The following is a 20,306-nucleotide window of genomic DNA, read 5'->3' as shown; positions in this document are numbered from 1 at the left end:
ACCTATGGGATCACCCCTCTCACCGGTCATCGCTAACCTGTACATGGAACACTTTGAAACCAATGCTTTAGACAAGTCAGAACACAAACCCAAACTTTGGCTCAGATATGTTGACGATACCTTTGTAATTTGGCCACACGGGAAGGAAAAACTGGATAGCTTCCTCACACATCTCAACAGCCTACACCCCAAAATACAATTCACTATGGAAATAGAAGCCAACAACCAACTTCCCTTCCTTGACGTCCTAATCTACAAAAAACCTGATGGCTCCCTAGGACACACTATCTACCGGAAAAAAACACACACCAACCGCTACTTACATGCACAATCACACCACCACCCTGCACAAATAAACTCCGTAGCCAAGACTCTCATCTCCAGAACCAAACGCCTGGCTGACGAAGACCACTTGACAACTGAGTTACAGAATCTCTCAAATGTGTTAATTGCCAATGGATACCAGCAAAACAGGGTTACGAAGCTAATCCAAAAAGAAACACCCCCCAAAAACCAAGACACAGAAGAAAACAATGGCATAGCCCTCCTTCCTTATATCAAGGGCACTACAGATAAAATTAGCAAAATCCTCCATAAACACAATATCAAAACAGCCTTTTGCACCAACCAAAAAATAGCCAATATCCTCAGAAACCCCAAGGATAAAATTCAGTTGGAAAACCAAGGGGTCTATGAAATACCCTGCAAAGTCTGCCCAGCCACGTACATTGGACAAACAAACAGACGAATAAATGCACGTATCGCAGAACACAAGAATGCCGTCAAAAAAGAAGAAAAAACTTCCTCTCTTTTCCAACACATGAAAGAAACAGGACACGAAATTAATTTTGCAGATTCCAAATTGCTCTTTAACATGGAACATCACCACAAGAGAATAATCATGGAAGCCATCGAGATAGAGAAACACCCTCACAACATGAACAAGCGTGACGACACATCCCGCTTGCCAGACATCTGGAAATTAGCCCTCCCCACAAAATCTGACACCAGATCCAGAGGCACACAGAACGCCATCACCAATCAACCACACCAGACCCAAACCCAGACCCTCTCCACAGATAAATTACAGACACCATCCAGTAGCCAAACCAGGGTGGCACCTCCGGATGCTGCACCCCCCTGCAATCCCTACACAGATCTGGCTGGCACAGGCCACAAAACCACAGCTCGCCCCTATACACGAAGCCAAGCCAGAGCACAACCAAGTGCAGTACAGCCATCTTCTCAGAAAAACTCTTCACAAAGTTCAAGAGTTCAAGACACGAAGGCTTTAGCAACTAATCCACACCTAATGACCCACCTAAGTGGGATTCAGGAAATCACTCAAGAAATCACTCAAGATATCCCTCAAGTAATTAAGGAACAAAAGAAGAAAAGGCACACTAGCCTGGGAACCTCCTCTCTGCCCAGAACATTGGAGGCTATACACCACACCTCCTCAACAGTATTTATAGGAACTCAAACACTGAGATCCTGCTCTGTTCCAGTAACAAGAAGCCGAAAGCACCAGCCTGAAGATGACGAGTGAGACCTCGTCGAAACGTCGCCTAGACACCCCAACTTTTACACGGGAAGACACCCGAGGACACCAAAACCTGCATATATATATATATATATATATATAGGCCTTCTGTAAGAAAAAAAAAATCTAGACAGCATCTTAAAAAGCAGAGACATCGCCTTGCCAACAAAGGTCCATATAGTTAAAGCTATGGTTTTCCCAGTAGTGATATATGGAAGTGAGAGTTGGACCATAAAGAAGGCTGATCGCTGAAGAATTGATGCTTTTGAATTATGGTGCTGGAGGAGACTCTTGAGAGTCCCATGGACTGCAAGAAGATCAAACCTCTCCATTCTGAAGGAAATCAGCCCTGAGTGCTCACTGGAAGGACAGATCCTGAAGCTGAGGCTCCAATACTTTGGCCACTTCATGAGAAGAGAAGACTCCCTGGAAAAGACCCTGATGCTGGGAAAGATGGAGGGCACAAGGAGAAGGGGATGACAGAGGATGAGATGGTTGGACAGTGTTCTCGAAGCTACCAGCATGAGTTTGACCAAACTGCGGGAGGCAGTGGAAGACAGGAGTGCCTGGCGTGCTCTGGTCCAGGGGGTCACGAAGAGTCGGACACGACTAAACAACAACAACAAGAAAAATAGGAAACTGCCTTACAGTGATTCAGACTTGTTGAGTACATCTAGCTCAGCACTGCTTACACGGACTGGCAGCAGCTCTCCAGGATTTCTCTACCTGAAGATGCCATTAGAGGTTGCACCTTGAACCTATTGCATGCATCAATCGGGGTTTAGGCCCAGTTTTGGCACAGAAACTGCTTTGGTTGCCCTGTATGATGACCTCTGTTGCGGGGAATGTATCCCCATTCATTGTCCTCAATTTCTCAGTGGCTTTTGATACCGTCAACCATGGCATTTTTGTCTGAGTTAGGGGTAGGTGGTATCGCTTTGTGGAGCCTCCGGTTCTACTTGTACAGACGTTTCCAAAAGGTGATGTTTGGGGAGGGCTCTTCAGCCCCGTGGAGACTTCAGTGTGGAGTTCCTCAGGGTTCAGTTTTATCCCCTATGCCAGAGGGCAGCAAACCTTTTCAGCAGGGGGCCGGTCCACTGTCCCTCAGACCTTGTGGGGGACTGGACTATATTTTGAGGGGGGAAAGGAACAAATTCCTTTGCCCCCAAAATAACCCAGGGATGCATTTTAAATAAAAGCACACAGTCTACTCATGTAAAAACACCAGGCAGGCCCCACAAATACAGTAGTACCTCGGGTTAAGAACTTAATGCGTTCTGGAAGTCCGTTTTTAACCTGAAACTGTTCTTAACCTAAGGTGCCACTTTAGGTAATGGGGCCTCCTGCTGCCGCCGTGCAATTTCTGTTCTCATCCTGAAGCAAAGTTATTAACCCAAGGTACTATTTCTGGGTTAGCGGAGCCTGTAACCTGAAGCGTCTGTAACCCGAGGTACCCAGAGATGCATTTTAAATAAAAGGACACATTCTACTCATGTAAAAACACGCTGATTCCCGGGCCGTCCACAGGCCGGATTTAGAAGGCGATTGGGCCAGGCATGTCCAAAGTCCGTTTCTTGAGCCTAATCCAACCTGCCGGTCGTTTTAATCTGGCCCCTGTGGCAGCTTATTTCCTGGGGTAAAATTGCAAAAAAACCTCAAGAACTTCAATATTAAAAAAAGGTCAACAACTTTGGTCGGCCCTCACAGCCCTTCGCTTCATCAAATCTGGCCCTCTTTGAAAAAAGTTTGGACGCCACTGCAGTATGTTGTTCAACATCTACATGAAACTTCTGAGTGGGGTCACAGAGAGCTCTACTTTCCCTTTACACCTGCAGGTGAGGCAGTGGAAGTGCTGGACCAGTGTCTTGCCTCGATAATGGACTGGAAGTGAGCCAACAAACTGAAACTCAGTCCAGATAAGATGGAGGCACTGTTAGTGGGTGGCTCCCTAGTGGGTGCTTCAATGTTGTCTGCTCTTGATGGGGTTACATTTCCTTTGAAAGAGCAGGTTCATAGCTTGGGGGTGGATCCTTTACTGTCGCTTGAGGCTCAGGTGGCCTCATTGGCCCGGAGTGCCTTCCATCACCTTCGGCTGCTTGCCTAGCTATGCCTGTATCTGGACAGGGATAGCCTAACTACTGTTGTCTATGCTCTGGTAACCTCTAGGTTCGAATACTGCAATGTGTTACACGTATGAAGGTGGTTCAGAAACTTCAGCCGGTGCAAAATTTGGCTGCCAGGTTGCAAGAAGGTTTGAGCATATTACACTCATCCTGGCCCAGTTGCACTGGCTACGAATTAGTTTCCGGGCCCAATTCAAAATATTGGTTTTGGGCTATAAAGCCTTAAACTGCTCAGGACCTCAAAAACTGCCTCTGTCCATATGAACTTATCTGGACCCTGTGAACATCGTCTGAGGCTCTTCTTTGTGTGCCTCCTCATCGAGAGATCTGGAGGGTGGCAACACAAGAACAGGGCCTTCTTTGCAGTGGCTCCCAGTCTGCGGAATGCTCTCCCCAGAGAAGTTGGTCTGGCACCTTCATTATACACCTTTAGGCGCCAGGCAAAAGCATTCCTTTTTAAGCAGGCCTTTGGCAGATTGACGTCCAATGCACTTTTAAAATGCGTTGTGGGAGGGGGGGATTTTGAGGTTTGTTCTTATTTTTATTATGTATGTTGTGTTTTTTATACAGTAATTTTATTATTATGACCTTCCCCAAGATCTGCAGACCTAGAGGCAGTAGACAAATTTAATAAATAAACAAACAATTCCAAACAGATGCTCTGTCACTGAGCTGCTACCCTTCCCTGGCATTTTACTCTTTTGGTTTTTAAAATCTGGATTATTATTATTATTATTTTTAAAAAAGCTCTTAGTAAAGGTAAAGGGACCCCTGACCATTAGGTCCAGTCGTGGCCGACTCTGGGGTTGCGGCGCTCATCTCGCTTTATTGGCCGAGGGAGCCGGCATACAGCTTCCGGGTCATGTGGCCAGCATGACTAAGCTACTTCTGGTGAACCAGAGCAGCACACGGAAACACCGTTTACCTTCCCACTGGAGCGGTACCTATTTATCTACTTGCACTTTGACGTGCTTTCAAACTGCTAGGTTGGCAGGAGCAGGGACCGAGCAACGGGAGCTCACCCTGTTGCGGGGATTTGAACCGCCGACCTTCTGATCGGCAAGTCCTAGGCTCTGTGGTTTAACCCACAGCGCCACCCACGTCCCTACTTACTATTACAAAGCTCTTACTACGGTATAATTGTAGAGTTGGAAGGGACCATGAGGGTCATCTAGTCCAACCCCCTGCAATGCAGTAATCTTCTACCCAGCATAGGACTCGAACTTCTGACCCTGAGATTAGGAGTCCCATGCTTTACCAACTGAGCTATCCCAGCAGTCAATTAACCCATTTCCTTTTTATTTGCAAGCCCTTTTGAAAACCTTGCTTAGAATCCAGATGTTTTGGACTACATCTCCCATCAGCCCCAGCCAGCCGTGAAGGCTAAGGCAAAGCCTTCTCTAGCTACTTCCTTATAGAGTCCAGATGACTGTGCAAAGAAGCGCCTCGATTTGCTCAGGCCACGCCTATCCCCGCCTCCAGAAGTCGAGACTATGCTTTCGACAGTCTCCTTCTATCTTAGGCAACACACTCTTGAGCGGTTAAACCACGCCGGTCCTGACAAACCAGTCTCCTTCATCTCTGCTCCTCAGCAGATTCAACAGGATGCCCGTAAGTACAGCTCATTCCTTCCGCAAATGGAACGGAGGAGTCTCAGTGCCTTCTTTGTATTCGCCCTAGACGCTGGGCAAACACACCGCAATGCCGGACTTTCCTACTTTGGGAAAGAAGGAGCGGTTTCAGGGGCTCTAAGCCATTCTGAAAGCCGGAGAGGGGAAAGGGAAGTCAATAACTGCAAAAGGGAAACCTTTGCTCCACTGCTGGAGTTTTAAGGCAGCTTCACAGTCCCAGTGCAATTTTTTTATCGTGGGACGGGACCTTCTTCTCAAGCCCCAACCATCCAGCTTCACGTTGGTTTCGTTTGGCAGGACCCCTTCGCCCACTCCTGCGAAGTCCTTGTACGCAGAGTGTCCAAATTTAACCTTGACAGAATCATAGAATTTAGAGTTGGAAGGGACCCTGATGACCGTATGCCGTTGTCCTGTACGGGGATCGAACCTGCAGCCTTGACGTTATCAGCACCGTTCTCTAACCAACTGAGCTCTCCAGGCAGCTATTGGCTTTTAGTTGTCTTTTTCTATTGCTTCTTTCCTTTCTTATATTGCACCTTACTGTATTATGGTTCGAATGCTGCAGAATGCATGCTGGGTTTTTATGCTTCTGACAATCCCGTAAGGTAAGCTAGGGGGAGGAGAGAGAGAGACTGGCCCGAGATCACCCAGTGAGCTTCATGGCCATGTGAGGATTCGAACTCTGGTCGTTGGAGCTGGGCAGAGGAATGCCTCTGCTTTTTTCCAGGTGTAAGTGGGATTTGGCCTAACTCTGCCCCTCCGCAATGATCACCCACACCCAGTGAAGGTGTCGGTTTTTAGCAGGAAGCACCTAACTCTTTGCTTCTGCTGCGTCGCTTTCACCCTGTTGCAGGAATTTTTAAACCTGTTGACCTTTTAATCTGGAGGGAGGGCTGTGTGTGAGAAAGCGAGGCCAGGCTAATCCTGTTGAGTAACTTTGCATACAGACGCGCCCTTCCTTTCTTCCTTCCTCGAATAGCAAAATAAACTCCCCGGAGGATGGGCAGAGCAACGTAGGTGATACTAGCAATTATGGAACCGGCACCTAGACTGTTCACTTCTGTGCTGTGGCAACAGCTGTAGCCAACGCTGACTCATGCTTTGATCCGCTCCAGACCTGTCCTTACATTTCCTGAGGGCGCTCTGGCGGGCTTGATTCTTGTGCCATTTATTCAAGACTTCCTCTTGCATTCTCCCCCCCTGCCCCCACTTCCAGGGCTGACTCCTAAGGATGCCCAGAGCCGCAGTGAAGCTCATAGTCACCGGAGATGACTTTGGCTACTGCCCAAGAAGAAACCAAGGCATTGTGGAGTCTTTTCTCTCCGGCGGCGTGTCCAATGTGTCCCTCCTGGTGAACGGCAGCGCTGCGTCCGATGCAGCACAACTGGCAAGGAGGTGAGAGGTCCCTTGCTTTCTGTCTCTTGCTCTCACGCAGGCACCTGTTTCACAAAGCCCTGCCAGGCATGAAATTGAGCATGACCACTGGCTCGGTGGTGGAGCCCGTGCTTTGTGCCGAGCAGGTCCTGGGCTCAAATCCTGGCATCCCTAGTTAAAAGGCTTCAGAATGAATGAATGAATCTCTATTTGCGTCAGCCATCAGCCGTAGCAGTAAAATGGCAATACAATATACAAAGAATAGAAATAAAAAGTCAATTATATAAAATACGTTTTGAATCGATAGTCAAGTAGTGGGTCTTATTCTGATTGCCCCAGCTAAAAACCTTGCAACCTTTGCTGTCACCTGCTCATCTTGATCTGCCAAGAGACAGGACACTGTGGCAGTGGCTGGGCGACCCAGAATGGACCATAAAAGAGGGGTGATAATGTCATTCCTCAAGTCATTAAAAAGAGTGCAAGCCATCGATTTGGTACTGCCATCTCCACAGGGACATAAGCATTTTTCGTGTGGAATCTGTTGGAATCATCCCTCAAGCACAGCCATGGGCAATACATTCAATCTCGAGAGAGGAAAGTGTGTCTATATTTTGGAATTGCTAGGTGATGCAGAGAGGTGCCAGAGAGTCGAAGTGGGAAGGTGGAAAATAGTCATACCATGGGCAAAATTTCCTTATTGTGGCCAAGTTGTTCTGATGCTTGATATCATTTAGGCGCTGACAAATTAGACTGTTTGCTTTACTAAAACCCAAAGTGAGTAGCTGTTGTGGTGATTAACCACAAGAGTGAAGTTTTCGATAGACAGTTTTAGTCCAGGCGCTCTTGTGACAATCTTGCAGCACTAGGGACATTAGACCGGGGCGATTTGAGTTTAGGCGAAGCCAATAGTTAAGTGTCCTACGCCAGATCCGTAATTCTACCGAGGGAAGATTAGCCTCTAAGGTGCAATGATGCATTTGGGTCACAGGGTGGTACAGAGAAAATTTGCCTTAAGAACTATGATTGGACAGCTTCCACAGATCCGAGGTGAGTGAAAATGGTTCAGAGCTTCAGAGTTCTGCCACGTGAACATAGGAAGCAGCTTTTTAACCACTGAGCACAATTCAAAGTGTTGGTGCTGACCTTTAAAGCCCTAAACGGCCTCGGTCCAGTATATCTGAAGGAGCGTCTCCACCCCCATCGTTCTACCCGGACACTGAGGTCCAGCTCCGAGGGCCTTCTGGCGGTTCCCCCACTGCAAGAGGCCAAGTTACAGGGAACCAGGCAGAGGGCCTTCTCGGTAGTGGCGCCCGCCCTGTGGAACGCCCTCCCATCAGATGTCAAAGCAATAAACAACTACCTGACATTCAGAAGACATTCAGAAGGCAGTTCAGGGAAGTTTTTAATATGTGACATTTTAGTGTATTAATAATAATAATAATAATAATAATAATAATAATAATAATAATAATAATTTATTATTTGTACCCTGCCCATCTGTCTGGGCCTCCCCAGCCACTCTGGGCGGCTTCCATAGAAACAACAAATACAGTAAAATATTTTTATTTTAGTGTATTTTTCATCTTTGTTGGAAGCCGCCCAGAGTGGCTGGGGAAACCCAGCCAGATGGGCGGGGTACAAATAATAAATTATTATTATTATTATTATTATTATTATTATTATTATTATTATTATTATCATCATCATCACTGAGGAAGAAGCCTTCTCCCCCTTTGTGCTGACTGGCGCCTATCAGAGTGAAAGGAGAAGAGTCAGCCACTGAGATTAGGCTCTCAGGGTCGCTCTAGCGCAAGAAGAGCACTGAGGAGTTGTTCCGTATGTTCCAAAGCTAAGCGTTTAGGAACGCCGAGAACACAAGGGGCTCCCGTTTCGAGAGAATGTTGTGCAAGATCTGCTACTTGCAGTGGAGCTTCAGGGAAAACACAACTTAAGTCGCCTCAAAAGATGATATCGGAGTAGTCCAAATCAGTTGCCGGTGTACGTGCACAGAAAATAATGGATTTACCTTAAAGGCAATGCCTAGAATTCTGCTGCCAGACAGTGCAGACAACACTAAGCTAGATGGATCATTGGTCTGGCTCAGGATAAGGCAGATTCCTCTCACTGCCTTGTCGCTTATATACACAGTACGACTCTGCAGTCTGCAGAGAGAGCTTCACATGCAACTTTCAAAGGTCTCAGGAGCCTGTTCTGCACAACTAAGTGCAGTGCTTTTAGTGCGGCTACTCCTGATCTGTGAAATAACATCCCTTTTGAGATATGATAGGCGCTCACAATCTACACTTTGAAGCTATGTTCTGACATGCTTTTCCAGTTGAATGAATAGGTCTCTGCCATGGGTACCTTTGTGTGTGTGTTGTTTTTAAACTGATTTTTAAGCTGCTTTTAGTGTACACCGCCTTGAGACGCATATGTGCAAGGCCAAAATAACAGTAAGAAAAACAAGGGTAATAATGACAAATACAGTGGTACCTCGGGTTAAGTACTTAATTTGTTCCGGAGGTCCGTACTTAACCTGAAACTGTTCTTAACCTGAAGCACCACTTTAGCTAATGGGGCCTCCTGCTGCTGCCACGCTGATGGAGCACGATTTCTGTTCTCATCCTGAAGCAAAGTTCTTAACCCGAGGTACTATTTCTGGGTTAGCGGAGTCTGTAACCTGAAGCGTATGTAACCCGAGGTACCACTGTAACAACAGCTAATAAAGCTCTGCTATTTTAGGACTGGAGATCGTGGCTGGGGAAACCTTGGGTGCCACCCACGGCCTTTTTCGATGCTCTCCTCTTTTTGAAAGCAGCCTGCGGAGCCGACAGCCTTTACCGGCACACTTTTTGTAAATATAGAAAACACCTGGCCCCGTTTCTGATTACAAGCCCTGCTGAGTTCGGCCCACGAGGCCGCGTGACTCCAGTCTGAAACGGCTTCTTCGAATCCAGGTCAGAGCGTTCAGAGTGGCGGCAGCTTTTGTGCACTATCGCAGCCACTCTGAGGGGCTGGTTTTCCTTCCCAACACGCCGGCCCCCTCTTTTGGCTTTTCCTACCTTGGAAATCTAATGCAGGGAGCCAGAAAACATATGCAGATTGTGCCTTGGACACTTAATTAGGTTATGCGTGAGTAATTAACAATTCCTGCCAGCACTTACACATGCGAGATATCGCACCGTGGATGCGAGCTTAACCTTGTTACGTCGGCACCTGTAGGTCCCGTAGCCTCGGTTTAAGAGAGCAGCTCAGATCTGGGTCACACTTTTTTTGCTTACTCCTCTGATAAATATAGTCGTTGAGAGCCAGCACCTTAATCCTTTTAACCGTCTCTGCTGACTAAAAGGATTGTCCCTGCGTGGGCGTTTGCTGCTATAAATATTCCTGGGTTATCAGCCACCTACGGAGGGTTTCCTTCATTACCCCGGGCCTATTACATAAATTAGAAGCCGGGGCAGGTTTGAAATAAATACTCTGTTGGTTTTTATCCAAGGGCAAGGCCTCTTCTGATAACCTGCCTTTATCTTGAGCTGTCCTTTAAACCAGGGGTGGCTAAGCGCCCAATTTGGCCCCTAGGCAGATCCTGCAAAATAAAAAAATGAACTGGAATAGGTGGTTGCCAAGGCTGGGAAGCTAATAATAATAATAATAATAATAATAATAATTTTTATTTATACCCCGCCCTCCCCACCCAAGGCAGCTAAGAAGCAATACAGTGGTACCTCGGGTTAAGTACTTAATTCGTTCCGGAGGTCCGTTCTTAACCTGAAACTGTTCTTAACCTGAAGCACCACTTTAGCTAATGGGGTCTCCTGCTGCTGCCGCGCCGCCGGAGCGCGATTTCTGTTCTCATCCTGAAGCAAAGTTCTTAACCTGAAGCACTATTTCTGGGTTAGCGGAGTCTGTAACCTGAAGCGTATGTAACCTGAAGCGTATGTAACCCGAGGTACCACTGTATAGTTCAAAAGTACACAAACAGCCACAGGTATCAAGAGATTTCTCCAGGGTCAACAAGTTCATATCAAAGTTCCCAACATCACACCTCTTGTACTAAACAATGCCTTCCTGTGAAAATGTTGAGAAGTCCAAAATACCCAAAACACTGGGGTTTTGTTTTTTGTTTTTGTTTGCTGAATCAATCTCAGTTTTAAATGTAGGGAAGCACTGTCTATGGTGTTAAGTGTAGCTCTGAAGAAAACCGGGGTAATTCTTACCCATCTCGCAAGGATGTTTAGGAGCTAATGAGCCTCTGGGCTGAAAGACACGACACAGTGTCTTTCACAAGGAAACCCATCAGTCACAGGGACGTGGTGTGTTAGTGAGAGCTGGAAATTAACTGGCGTTTTGAAATATATCCTCCCTAGGTATCACATTCCAATAGGGCTCCATGCCAACCTTTCTGAGGGCTCTCCTGTTTGTCCAGCATTGAAAGCCAAGTCCACGTTGCTCAACGAAGAAGGGTTTTTCCACGGAAAGATGGGGATCCGGAGAGCGTTGGCCGATGGTCTCCTGAACATGTCTGAGGTAGGAAGACACGCATACAGGGCTTTGCTTGCTAGCCCTGGTGGTATCGACTGTGGGAGAAACCATGTGGCGCTTATTATTATTATTATTTGAAATACTTTTTATTTGGTTTTGCAAGTATAAAATTATAACAATACCATCATACGTTTCCACATTTGCAGATTCTTTTCTACTGCATTTTTTTTCCAATAATCCATATTTTATATCATTCCATTGTTTCCATTGCTACATTACAAGCATTATTGTAAACCTCCAGTGTTTTCATCTGCTTACAGTGGTCTCCAAGATAAATTATATTTCCCCCCCCCCATTCTTTGTTAAATTTCTGGTCTTGAGTCCTGAGCTTCCTGGTCAGTTTTGCCATTTCGGCATAGTCCAATAATTTGATTTGCCATTCTTCTCTGGTAGGGACTTTATCTTCTTTCCATCTCTGGGCTAATAATATCCGGACGGCTGTCATGGCATACATAAAAAGTCTTTTCTGCTCCTTTGGAATATCTGCACCTATAATTCCTGATAAAAAAGCCTCTGTTGTTGTTTTTTTTGCAAAAGTTGAACATTTTTTTCATCTCATTATATATCGTTTTCCAGAATGCTTTTATTCGCTTACAAGACCACCATTAAACTTAGGCAGAAAGTTAATAACTAAAGCCCACTTTAAGCTTTCTTTGACCTTACCTGCCCACACCTGACATTATGTCTGACGTCAGGTGTAGGGGCAGGCGGGCAAGGCTACCCCAAAACACCTTCACAGGACAGTGGGGAGGTCTGATGGGCCAGGTTTGGGAGATCCTTGGTGTCGAACGATGGTGAGATAGTTGGACCATGCGCATGCATGCACATTTCAGCGTACATGGAAGTTTTGTGTCATCTCAAAGAAATAAGATTTTATTTAGTATTGTTCTTATTTTGAAATACTTGCAGGGGTGGGGGCCCTCTATACCTGAAGTAGCGTCTCCACCCCCATCGTTCAGCCCAGACCCTCAGGTCCACCAATGAGGGCCTTCTGGTGGTTCTCTCACCATGAAAAGTGAAATTACAGGGAACCAGGCAGAGGGCCTTCTTGGTAGTGGCACCCTCTCTGTGGAACGCCTTCCGGTCAGATCTGAAAGAGTTAAATAATTATGTAGTATTTCATAGGCAGTTCCCTCACTGCGAGAAGTGAAGTTACAGGGAACCAGGCAGAGGGCCTTCTTGGTAGTGGCGCCCTACCTTCCTGACAAATCTGAAAGAGTTAAATAATTATATAATTTTTCTGTAGGTGTTTTTCTGTTTGGTGAAAGTTTTAATGTTTGATGTCGTTGTTCCTGTGCTTTTGCTGGAAGTTGCCCGGAGTGGCTGCGGCAACCCAGTCAGATGGGTGGAGTATAAGGAAAATAAGTTATTAATTTATGTAAATTTCCAGTGCTTAGAGCCTCTGAACATCTCCATCTGGCCCTTCTTCCTCACTTGTTTTTTGTTTTTGTTTTCTAAATGAAGGGCGTCTTCTTCATATACACGGCAACTCTCCTCATCCGCCCTACCTTTCCTTTTACATTCCCAGGTGAAACACGAACTAACTGCGCAGGTTGACTTGTTCCGTGAGCTCACAGGTCACCTGCCTCAACACATGGACGGACACCAGCATGTTCACGTCCTCCCAGGTAAGGCAAATCCACACCTTAGGCAAGGATGAGACACCTTTTCCAGGGCCGCACGTCCAGATTTTTATCTTTCCGCACTCACCCTCTCTCCTCCACCCAGGGGAGCAAGAGGCCTCATCCGAGTTCCAGGACACATTCCAGTCAGGCAGAGGTAAAAAAAGGTAAAAGACTCCTGGACAGTTAAGTGCAGTCAAAGGTGACTACAGTGGTACCTTGGGTTACAGACGCTTCAGGTTACAGACTCCGCCAACCTAGAAATAGTATCTCGGGTTAAGAACTTTGCTTCAGGATGAGAACAGAAATCATGCAGTGGCAGCAGGAGGCCCCATTAGCTAAAGTGGTACCTCAGGTTAAGAACAGTTTCAGGGTTAGGAACGGACCTCCAGAACAATTTAAGTTCTTAACCCGAGGTACCACTGTATGGGGTTGCGGCGCTCATCTCGCTTTCAGGCCTAGGGAGCAGGTGTTTGTCCACAGACAGCTTTCCGGGTCATGTGGCCAGCAGGACTAAACTGCTTCTGGCGCAACGGAACACCGTGACGGAAACCAGAGCGCACGGAAATGCCGTTTACCTTCCCGCCGCAGCGTTACCTATTTATCTACTTGCACTGGCGTGCTTTTGAACTGCCAGGTTGTCAGGAGCTGGGACAGAGCAACGGGAGCTCACCCCATGGTGTTGATGGGATTCGAACCACCAACCTCATCAGCAAGCCCAAGAGGCTCTGTGGTTTAAACCACAGCACCACCTGCGTCTCTAGTCAGGCAGAAACAGGGAAGAAAGGCCGTGGTCTGGGGAGAGGGCGCTTGGGCTTGGAAAGGAGACAAGCCCTGGGGAGAGAGTGCCAAGGACCACAGAGACAGGCTTCTGTTTTTTTTTTTTTTTTGCAAGTAAATTTTTATTAATATTGCTCATTTATACATAAGAACAGATACAAAATTTATACCATAACTTGCGCGTATCACATCAAATCAACAAATCAAAAATACAACACAAAATTCTTTTAGGCTCCACCGAGCCGTAGACTTCCTTCCACACTTGGTAAGTATCAGATAAATTTGTATTCACGTATTTTATCGTTTTAATCCTGTATCATTTACTGTTAGAGTTAATTCAGCCCCGCCAGTGTCGTCTGAAAATTAGTTCCAAGATAAGTCAAACATTTATTCCAATTGTCATGAAATTTCTGTTCGTCTTGATCCCTTAATCTTCCTGTTATTCTAGCGAGCTCGGCATAATTTATCAACTTAACCTGCCAATCACTTATACTGGGTATAACTTCTGTTTTCCAGTTTTGCGCTAGCAAGATTCTTGCGGCTGTAGTGGCATATAAGAATAGTATCTTATCTTCTTTTTTAATTTCTTTACCCATCATTCCTAACAGAAAGGCTTCAGGCTTTTGGGGAAAAGTATATTTGAGAATTTTTTTAAGTTCATTGTAAATCATTTCCCAAAAGCCCTTCACCTTACTGCATGCCCACCACATGTGGTAGAGGTCTCCCACAGACAGGCTTCTGGACTCAAGGCCGGTTCCCACTCTAGCCCTAAGGACACAGCCTCCCCTCCCCCATGCCTTAGATTATGGGGGCTTTCTGACACTGAAGAACTGGAGCCACCACCCCCCCTGCCTCCTGCACCCCTCCAGGGCTTGAGCTCACAGGCAGCTGCCTTGGGTCAGGTTACCTGTCCTGCTTAGGTTGCCTTAAGCCTGGCAGGAGTCTATTTCTTTTTTTCTTTTTCTTTTTTTTTAATACGTCTTTATTAAATTTTATTGAATATTACAAGAAAATAAAAGGGAAAAAAAGAAATAGAAACAATACTGAACAATACATAAAGACATAAAAACATTTATCTACACATTTTTCAAAATGCAGATTAGAAAAGAAAAGAGTTGAAAGATAAGATGAAAAGAAACAAGGAAAAGAAAGAAGAGAAAAAATACTTTCCATAACCAAAATACCAAATTCATATTTTCAGTATATAAATCCTAGTTAAAATATTATAACAGACTTCCACCGCATTCACAACACGCCTCTTGGTTATCTAGTTCACCTTAACATCTGTTCTTCAATCACTTCCTTTCTTAATTCGTAATCCATCAATTCTTTGTATTCTCTGTATACTTCACAAGGTTAGTCTAAGCACAACCAAACTTTCGTATTTGAGCTCCGTTTGTGTAAATATTCATTTAAGCATCCCCATTGTTTCTGTCCGATAGTTTTCGATTTATGCCTTATTACGTCCGTCAATTTGGCTAACTCCAGATACCCGCATAATTTACTTAACCATGCCCATTTTGTTGGGGTATTATTTCCTTCCAGTAACCGGCCGCCAACATTCTCGCTGCTGTTGCGAGAACCTATTGGGAGTCTATTTCGTTGCTTCGCCAGCTCAAAGAACAGGTGCTCCAGTGACAATTGGAGAGCAGGGAGGCCCCAGCCTTGTCTCTCGCAGTAGCCGGCAACGCCGCAGTTTCGGCACTTGGGAAGCTGGTTTAAGAATGGATCTGGTTCCAGTTCCATGTCACTCACACCCAGCTCTTTCTGTTCCCATTCAGTCCGCAGTTCACCCGCACTGGTTCTCTGTATTCCTGCCCTATCCACCCCCACACCCAGGGCGCTGCCTTCAGAATATTACAAGCTGTTCTGCCATGGTACAAAATGATATAGAATAAGAGTACAAGAAGAACATAACATTGAAGACTGGGAAACGTTTATTGGATATATGGGAAATCATTGCATACAGCTGAAAGCTCTGGCAGCATCAAGATGAAATCAACAGTGTAAATAAGTTCTGATGGATGCAATAATGGAATACTGAATGCTATAGTTTTTGTAAAATATGCAAGGATTTATAATATGTAAAATGAACCATGGAAAGAGAAGAAGAGGAAGCCTTTGATATCTTAAGGATGTAAAAATTAGTACAGTGGTACCTCGGGTTAAGTACTTAATTCGTTCCGGAGGTCCGTTCTTAACCTGAAACTGTTCTTAACCTGAAGCACCACTTTAGCTAATGGGGCCTCCTGCTGCTGCCGCACCGCCGGAGCACGATTTCTGTTCTCATCCTGAAGCAAAGTACTTAACCCGAGGTAATATTTCTGGGTTAGCGGAATCTGTAACCTGAAGTGTATATAACCTGAAGCATATGCAACCTGAGGTACCACTGTATTTTAAATTGGAAAACAGAAAAATAAATAAAACTTATATAAAACGAAACAAAATGATACTCCAATCCCAAACACTGAGACCTTACAGCTTGTAAAGGCTTAAACTAAGAGAAAGAGAGTAATTCAGTCCCCAAAGTTTACAAACAGCTGTAGCTTTCCCCCCAGAGAATTCTGGGAGCTGTAGTTTGTTAAGGATGCTGAGAGTTGTCAGGAGGCCCCTATTCCCCTCACAGAGCTACAGAGGGATTTCACAGTCAGTTCCTCTTCCCAGGGAATTGAATCGGCCAGGAGGAAGAGAGCAGAGCCGGTAATGGACTTGGACTCAAAAGAAAATATGCTCTCTCTTTTTTAAAGGCCTGTACTTCCTTGGAGAAGGGGCGCGGGTGGCACTGTGGGTTAAACCACAGGGCCTAGGGCTTGCCGATCAGGAGGTCGGCGGTTCGAATCCCCACGACAGGGTGAGCTCCCGTTGCTCGGTCCCTGCTCCTGCCAACCTAGCAGTTCGAAAGCACATCAAAGCACAAGTAGATAAATAGGTACCACTCTGGCGGGAAGGTAAACGGTGTTTCCATGCACTGCTCTGGTTCGCCAGAAGCGGCTTAGTCATGCTGGCCACATGACCCGGAAGCTGTACGCCGGCTCCCTCGGCCAATAAAGCAAGATGAGCGCCGCAACCCCAGAGTCGGCCACGACTGGACCTAATGGTCAGGGGTCCCTTTACTTCCTTGGCGAGGGACTTCCTAGTAACCTTTTCTCTTCCAGAGATCAGAAACGTATTTGCACAGGTGCTGGAGGATTATGGGATCACCTATACTCGGGTCCCCATTGAGCCAGATCTTCCTCGCTGCGATTGGATAGACCCGCGCTTAATGGCCTTTTACCTGGGCGTGGAGAAGGACTCCCTAAACACGGTGGATGTGTTTAGGAAACACAAAATAAGGTGAGCAACCTGCAACTCTGGTTTTTGCCAGTGCTTGGCTTCCTTCTCGGCTCCCGTAGTTTCCAGCTCACCGAGTGCCTTAAAGAGACTTTCCGTTTATTATGGCCACAGGCCAGGATTTTTTAAAAAATGGCTAAAATACAATTATTATAAAAGCAAGACACAATCATTTTTTTAAAAAAACAAGCCAGAATAAGAGCAGGGAGACGAGAGAGTCACTGGTAGGCAAGTTAAAACAACTCGAATGATAACTATTACTAAAGCGATCCAGTGGAAGACTGGGGAAGAAGAATCATGTGTCCAAAACGCAAGATTTCATAAGCAGAATAGTCCTAGTGCCTCTAGAAGGCTTGGTGTGTCTTATAGAGAGAGCCTTCTGTTTGGGTGAAATGGTCCAGACACTAATTTCACAACAGATTTCTTCTTTTTTTAATAATATTTTATTAAGATTTTCCATAACTTCACAAAAAGAAAAAAGAAAAATACAAAAAAGTAGTAAAGAAAAACAATTAAAAACAATTCAATTTTTCATAACATATCTTGCATTTGCTTGTTTCCCGGACCTCCCCACACCTCCCCTCTTTGTATTCCAATTCAATTTATTTATTCAGCAAATCCTTTCCCTCTTTACTTTATCCTTATCTTGATCTTAATATGTTATATCTTTGAATTTTCACCTGTTAACATTCCGTTTTTACATATTCCTTCATACCGTTGTTACTAAAAACCCCTTAACCCCAATCCAACATCATTCTAACATTCATTAATTTTATAATATTTCTGTAGTCTTTAAATTTCTTCCAATCTTCCTCCACCAACTCTAATTTCACAACAGATTTCCCCCCACCCCACCCCAAAAAATATAAATTCTTGCAAATATTGCAAAAGGCAAACATCATCCCCAAATAGGTATTCCCTTTCCCATTCTCTAAGATTCTGCAACAACAAAAGCGTTCTTCCTCTAAAACATTGGGCAGTACCACCCTCCTTGAGGTGGGTGAGATTACCTAGGGTGATTCTAAGAGGCAAGCAGGCAGCGGGGGGGGGGGGCGCACTGGAGGTGTAAAAAAGAAAATAAAAAAGCTGGTATCACTAGATAATGTCTATCTGTTTTGTTGAATTAATTACATGAAATTGTTTTAATTGGATTCTGAATAAATGTACAATTAATTGTATAATAGGAGGGATGCGGGGGCCGCTGTGGGTTAAACCACAGAGCCTAGGGCTTGCCGATCAGAAGGTCGGCGGTTCGAATCCCTGCGACAGTGTGAGCTCCCGTTGCTCAGTCCCTGCTCCTGCCAACCTAGCAGTTCAAAAGCACGTCAAAGTGCAAGTAGATAAATAGGTACCACTCCGGCGGAAAGGTAAACGGCATTTCTGTGCGCTGCTCTGGTTCACCAGAAGCAGCTTAGTCATGCTGGCCACATGACCCGGAAGCTGTCTGCCGGCTCCCTCGGCCAATAAAGCGAGATGAGCGCTGCAACCCCAGACTCGGTCAGGACTGGACCTAATGGTCAGGGATCCCTTTACCTTTACCTTTAATTGTATAATAATAATGATGATGTATATCGTATGGGAATTGTAGGCGAGAACATCCGGAAGGCACAAGGTTCTCCACCTTTCCCTCTCCCCAGCATCGTGAGAAGGCCCTCCCATGTATACTGCAGCCTCAGCAATGCCATCCCAGGAGACTGGAGTCTGGCAGCCATGATCAGTGAGCTACTAATCAGCCAAGTAAAACTGATGTGATTAATTAACCAAGATTCCATTAATCAACTGACAGCTCGAAGATGAATTCCCCTTCCCCCATTCTACCGATTGTGATCTTTATGCCTCACAGCATGCTACCGAGCAGGAAGGGTCTGGCACCACGGCAATCTCAAAATTACAATATTTCGCTCCAAATAGATTGCATTTCATGATTGGGCAAAAAAAACAGGGGGTGGAAAATGCTTGCTCCTTCAGCACTGCTTGTGCGATTAAACGCTCACCTTCCTCCTTTCACAGGTGGCCAGATATATATATAGGCCTCAGCACCATGGGCAAAAACATGTCCATCGCCAACATCCTGGGGGCCATTGATAACGCTACAGCGGCTTACCTGCCGGAAGAAGATTCCTCCATTCCTCCTGGCTCGCCATCACGCTCAGATCAAGAAACCAGAACTGTGACCATTGAGCTGATGACGCACCCAGGATACCCCAGCGTCCCGCCAGTTGGGGGCTGCGGCGAGGGACCCGACGATTTCTCGCAGTCCTGGGAACGCTTGCACGAACTTGAGACGCTCAAGAAAGCAGAGTTGCAGAGCCACTACAGGACAAGGAACATCCAGCTCTGTGCATTTAAAGACCTTGGGATGTGACGCTGCAGTTGTTGCTGGCTGGGCTGGGCCAGGCTAAGCGTGATGCTGAGTGAGGTGCAGAGTTAAGAACCAACCAACCCCCCCCCCCAAGTAGACCGCATGGTGTGGCACAGAGGCTCCCTTTGCAAGGAGAGCTTCCACCCTTTGCAGCTCAGGGCAGAGGTGGTGCCCCATTTTCACAGCAGAAGTTGTATCCCTAGGAAGGGAAGGCTTGGACAGTAACAGGACCAGCAGGGTAGGATCTGTAGAGAAGATGGTTCTAGGAGCAGGAACGATTGCATAGGAAACTATATGGGTCTGTCGTTGTGGGCTGGGCCTCTGATTTGAACTCTGGTATAGAAAAATACACATTTGGATCTGCCAATTCAACATACTATTAGTCTACAGCAGGCATGTCCAATCGCAGGGTGTCCCTGGTTGATCACGGTATCCTGATCGATGGCCCCCCTCCCCCAAAAAAGCTCAACAACTGTGGTCAATTCAATGAGTAGATTACTGTCAGTTTTTTTATTGTGGGAGTAGATCACAGTCTTCTGGAAGTTGGACGTGCCTGGTCTAAAGATATTGGTCCATTATCCAGGGGATTCGAAGCAGGGAGCATTTGAACTCAGCACAAAGCGTAAATAAACACTCTTCACTAAGGTCAGCCACCTGCCTCGCCAATAAAAGCTCAACTGGACCACGTACATAAATTGTGGGGAATTGGCATCTGTGTCCTTAGTTCAGACAATTTATTTCACTTTTTCTGGAGAGGCAAGGAGAAACACGAGAGTCCTGATGTTAAATGCTAGCTTCACTGTCACAAGTTTGGAAATCTGGCTGTTGAACAAATTTGCAGGCTGCTGAATGTTGTGGGCAGTTGGGTTGGCGTAGAACGCTGTCAGCCGGTGTGCATGAAAAACACCGCTTGCACCATGAGGATAGCGAACAGAATGTGAAATGTACAAATCGATTTATTGGCACAATGGCAGAAATATTCCTGAAGGATTACATCTT

The 20,306-nt window shown here is 45.8% G+C and overlaps 1 protein-coding gene across 5 annotated transcripts in view; it reads left to right on the top strand.

The window, feature by feature from the left end:
* YDJC (YdjC chitooligosaccharide deacetylase homolog) overlaps window positions 1–20,002 on the top strand; it is a 114,063-nt gene extending 94,061 nt beyond the window's left edge. For 4 of the 5 annotated variants that reach the window (XM_083418367.1, XM_083418365.1, XM_083418368.1 and 1 more), the window contains exons 2-6: window positions 6,514–6,692; window positions 11,039–11,198; window positions 12,742–12,841; window positions 16,771–16,948; window positions 18,956–20,002. In XM_083418367.1, coding sequence (XP_083274493.1) covers window positions 6,529–6,692; window positions 11,039–11,198; window positions 12,742–12,841; window positions 16,771–16,948; window positions 18,956–19,310 — 957 coding nt within the window. In that variant the 5' untranslated portion in view covers window positions 6,514–6,528 and the 3' untranslated portion in view covers window positions 19,311–20,002. Of the gene's footprint in view, window positions 1–4,611; window positions 5,278–6,513; window positions 6,693–11,038; window positions 11,199–12,741; window positions 12,842–16,770; window positions 16,949–18,955 lie in introns of those variants that run through there. The other variant, XM_083418366.1, reaches the window with a different exon arrangement.
* The last annotated feature ends 304 nt before the right edge of the window (window positions 20,003–20,306 follow it).

This window comes from Podarcis tiliguerta (assembly GCF_965153285.1).
Source record: "Podarcis tiliguerta genome assembly, chromosome: 16".
NCBI classification, from domain to species: domain Eukaryota; kingdom Metazoa; phylum Chordata; class Lepidosauria; order Squamata; family Lacertidae; genus Podarcis; species Podarcis tiliguerta.
This window is presented reverse-complemented; position numbering and strand designations above follow the sequence as displayed.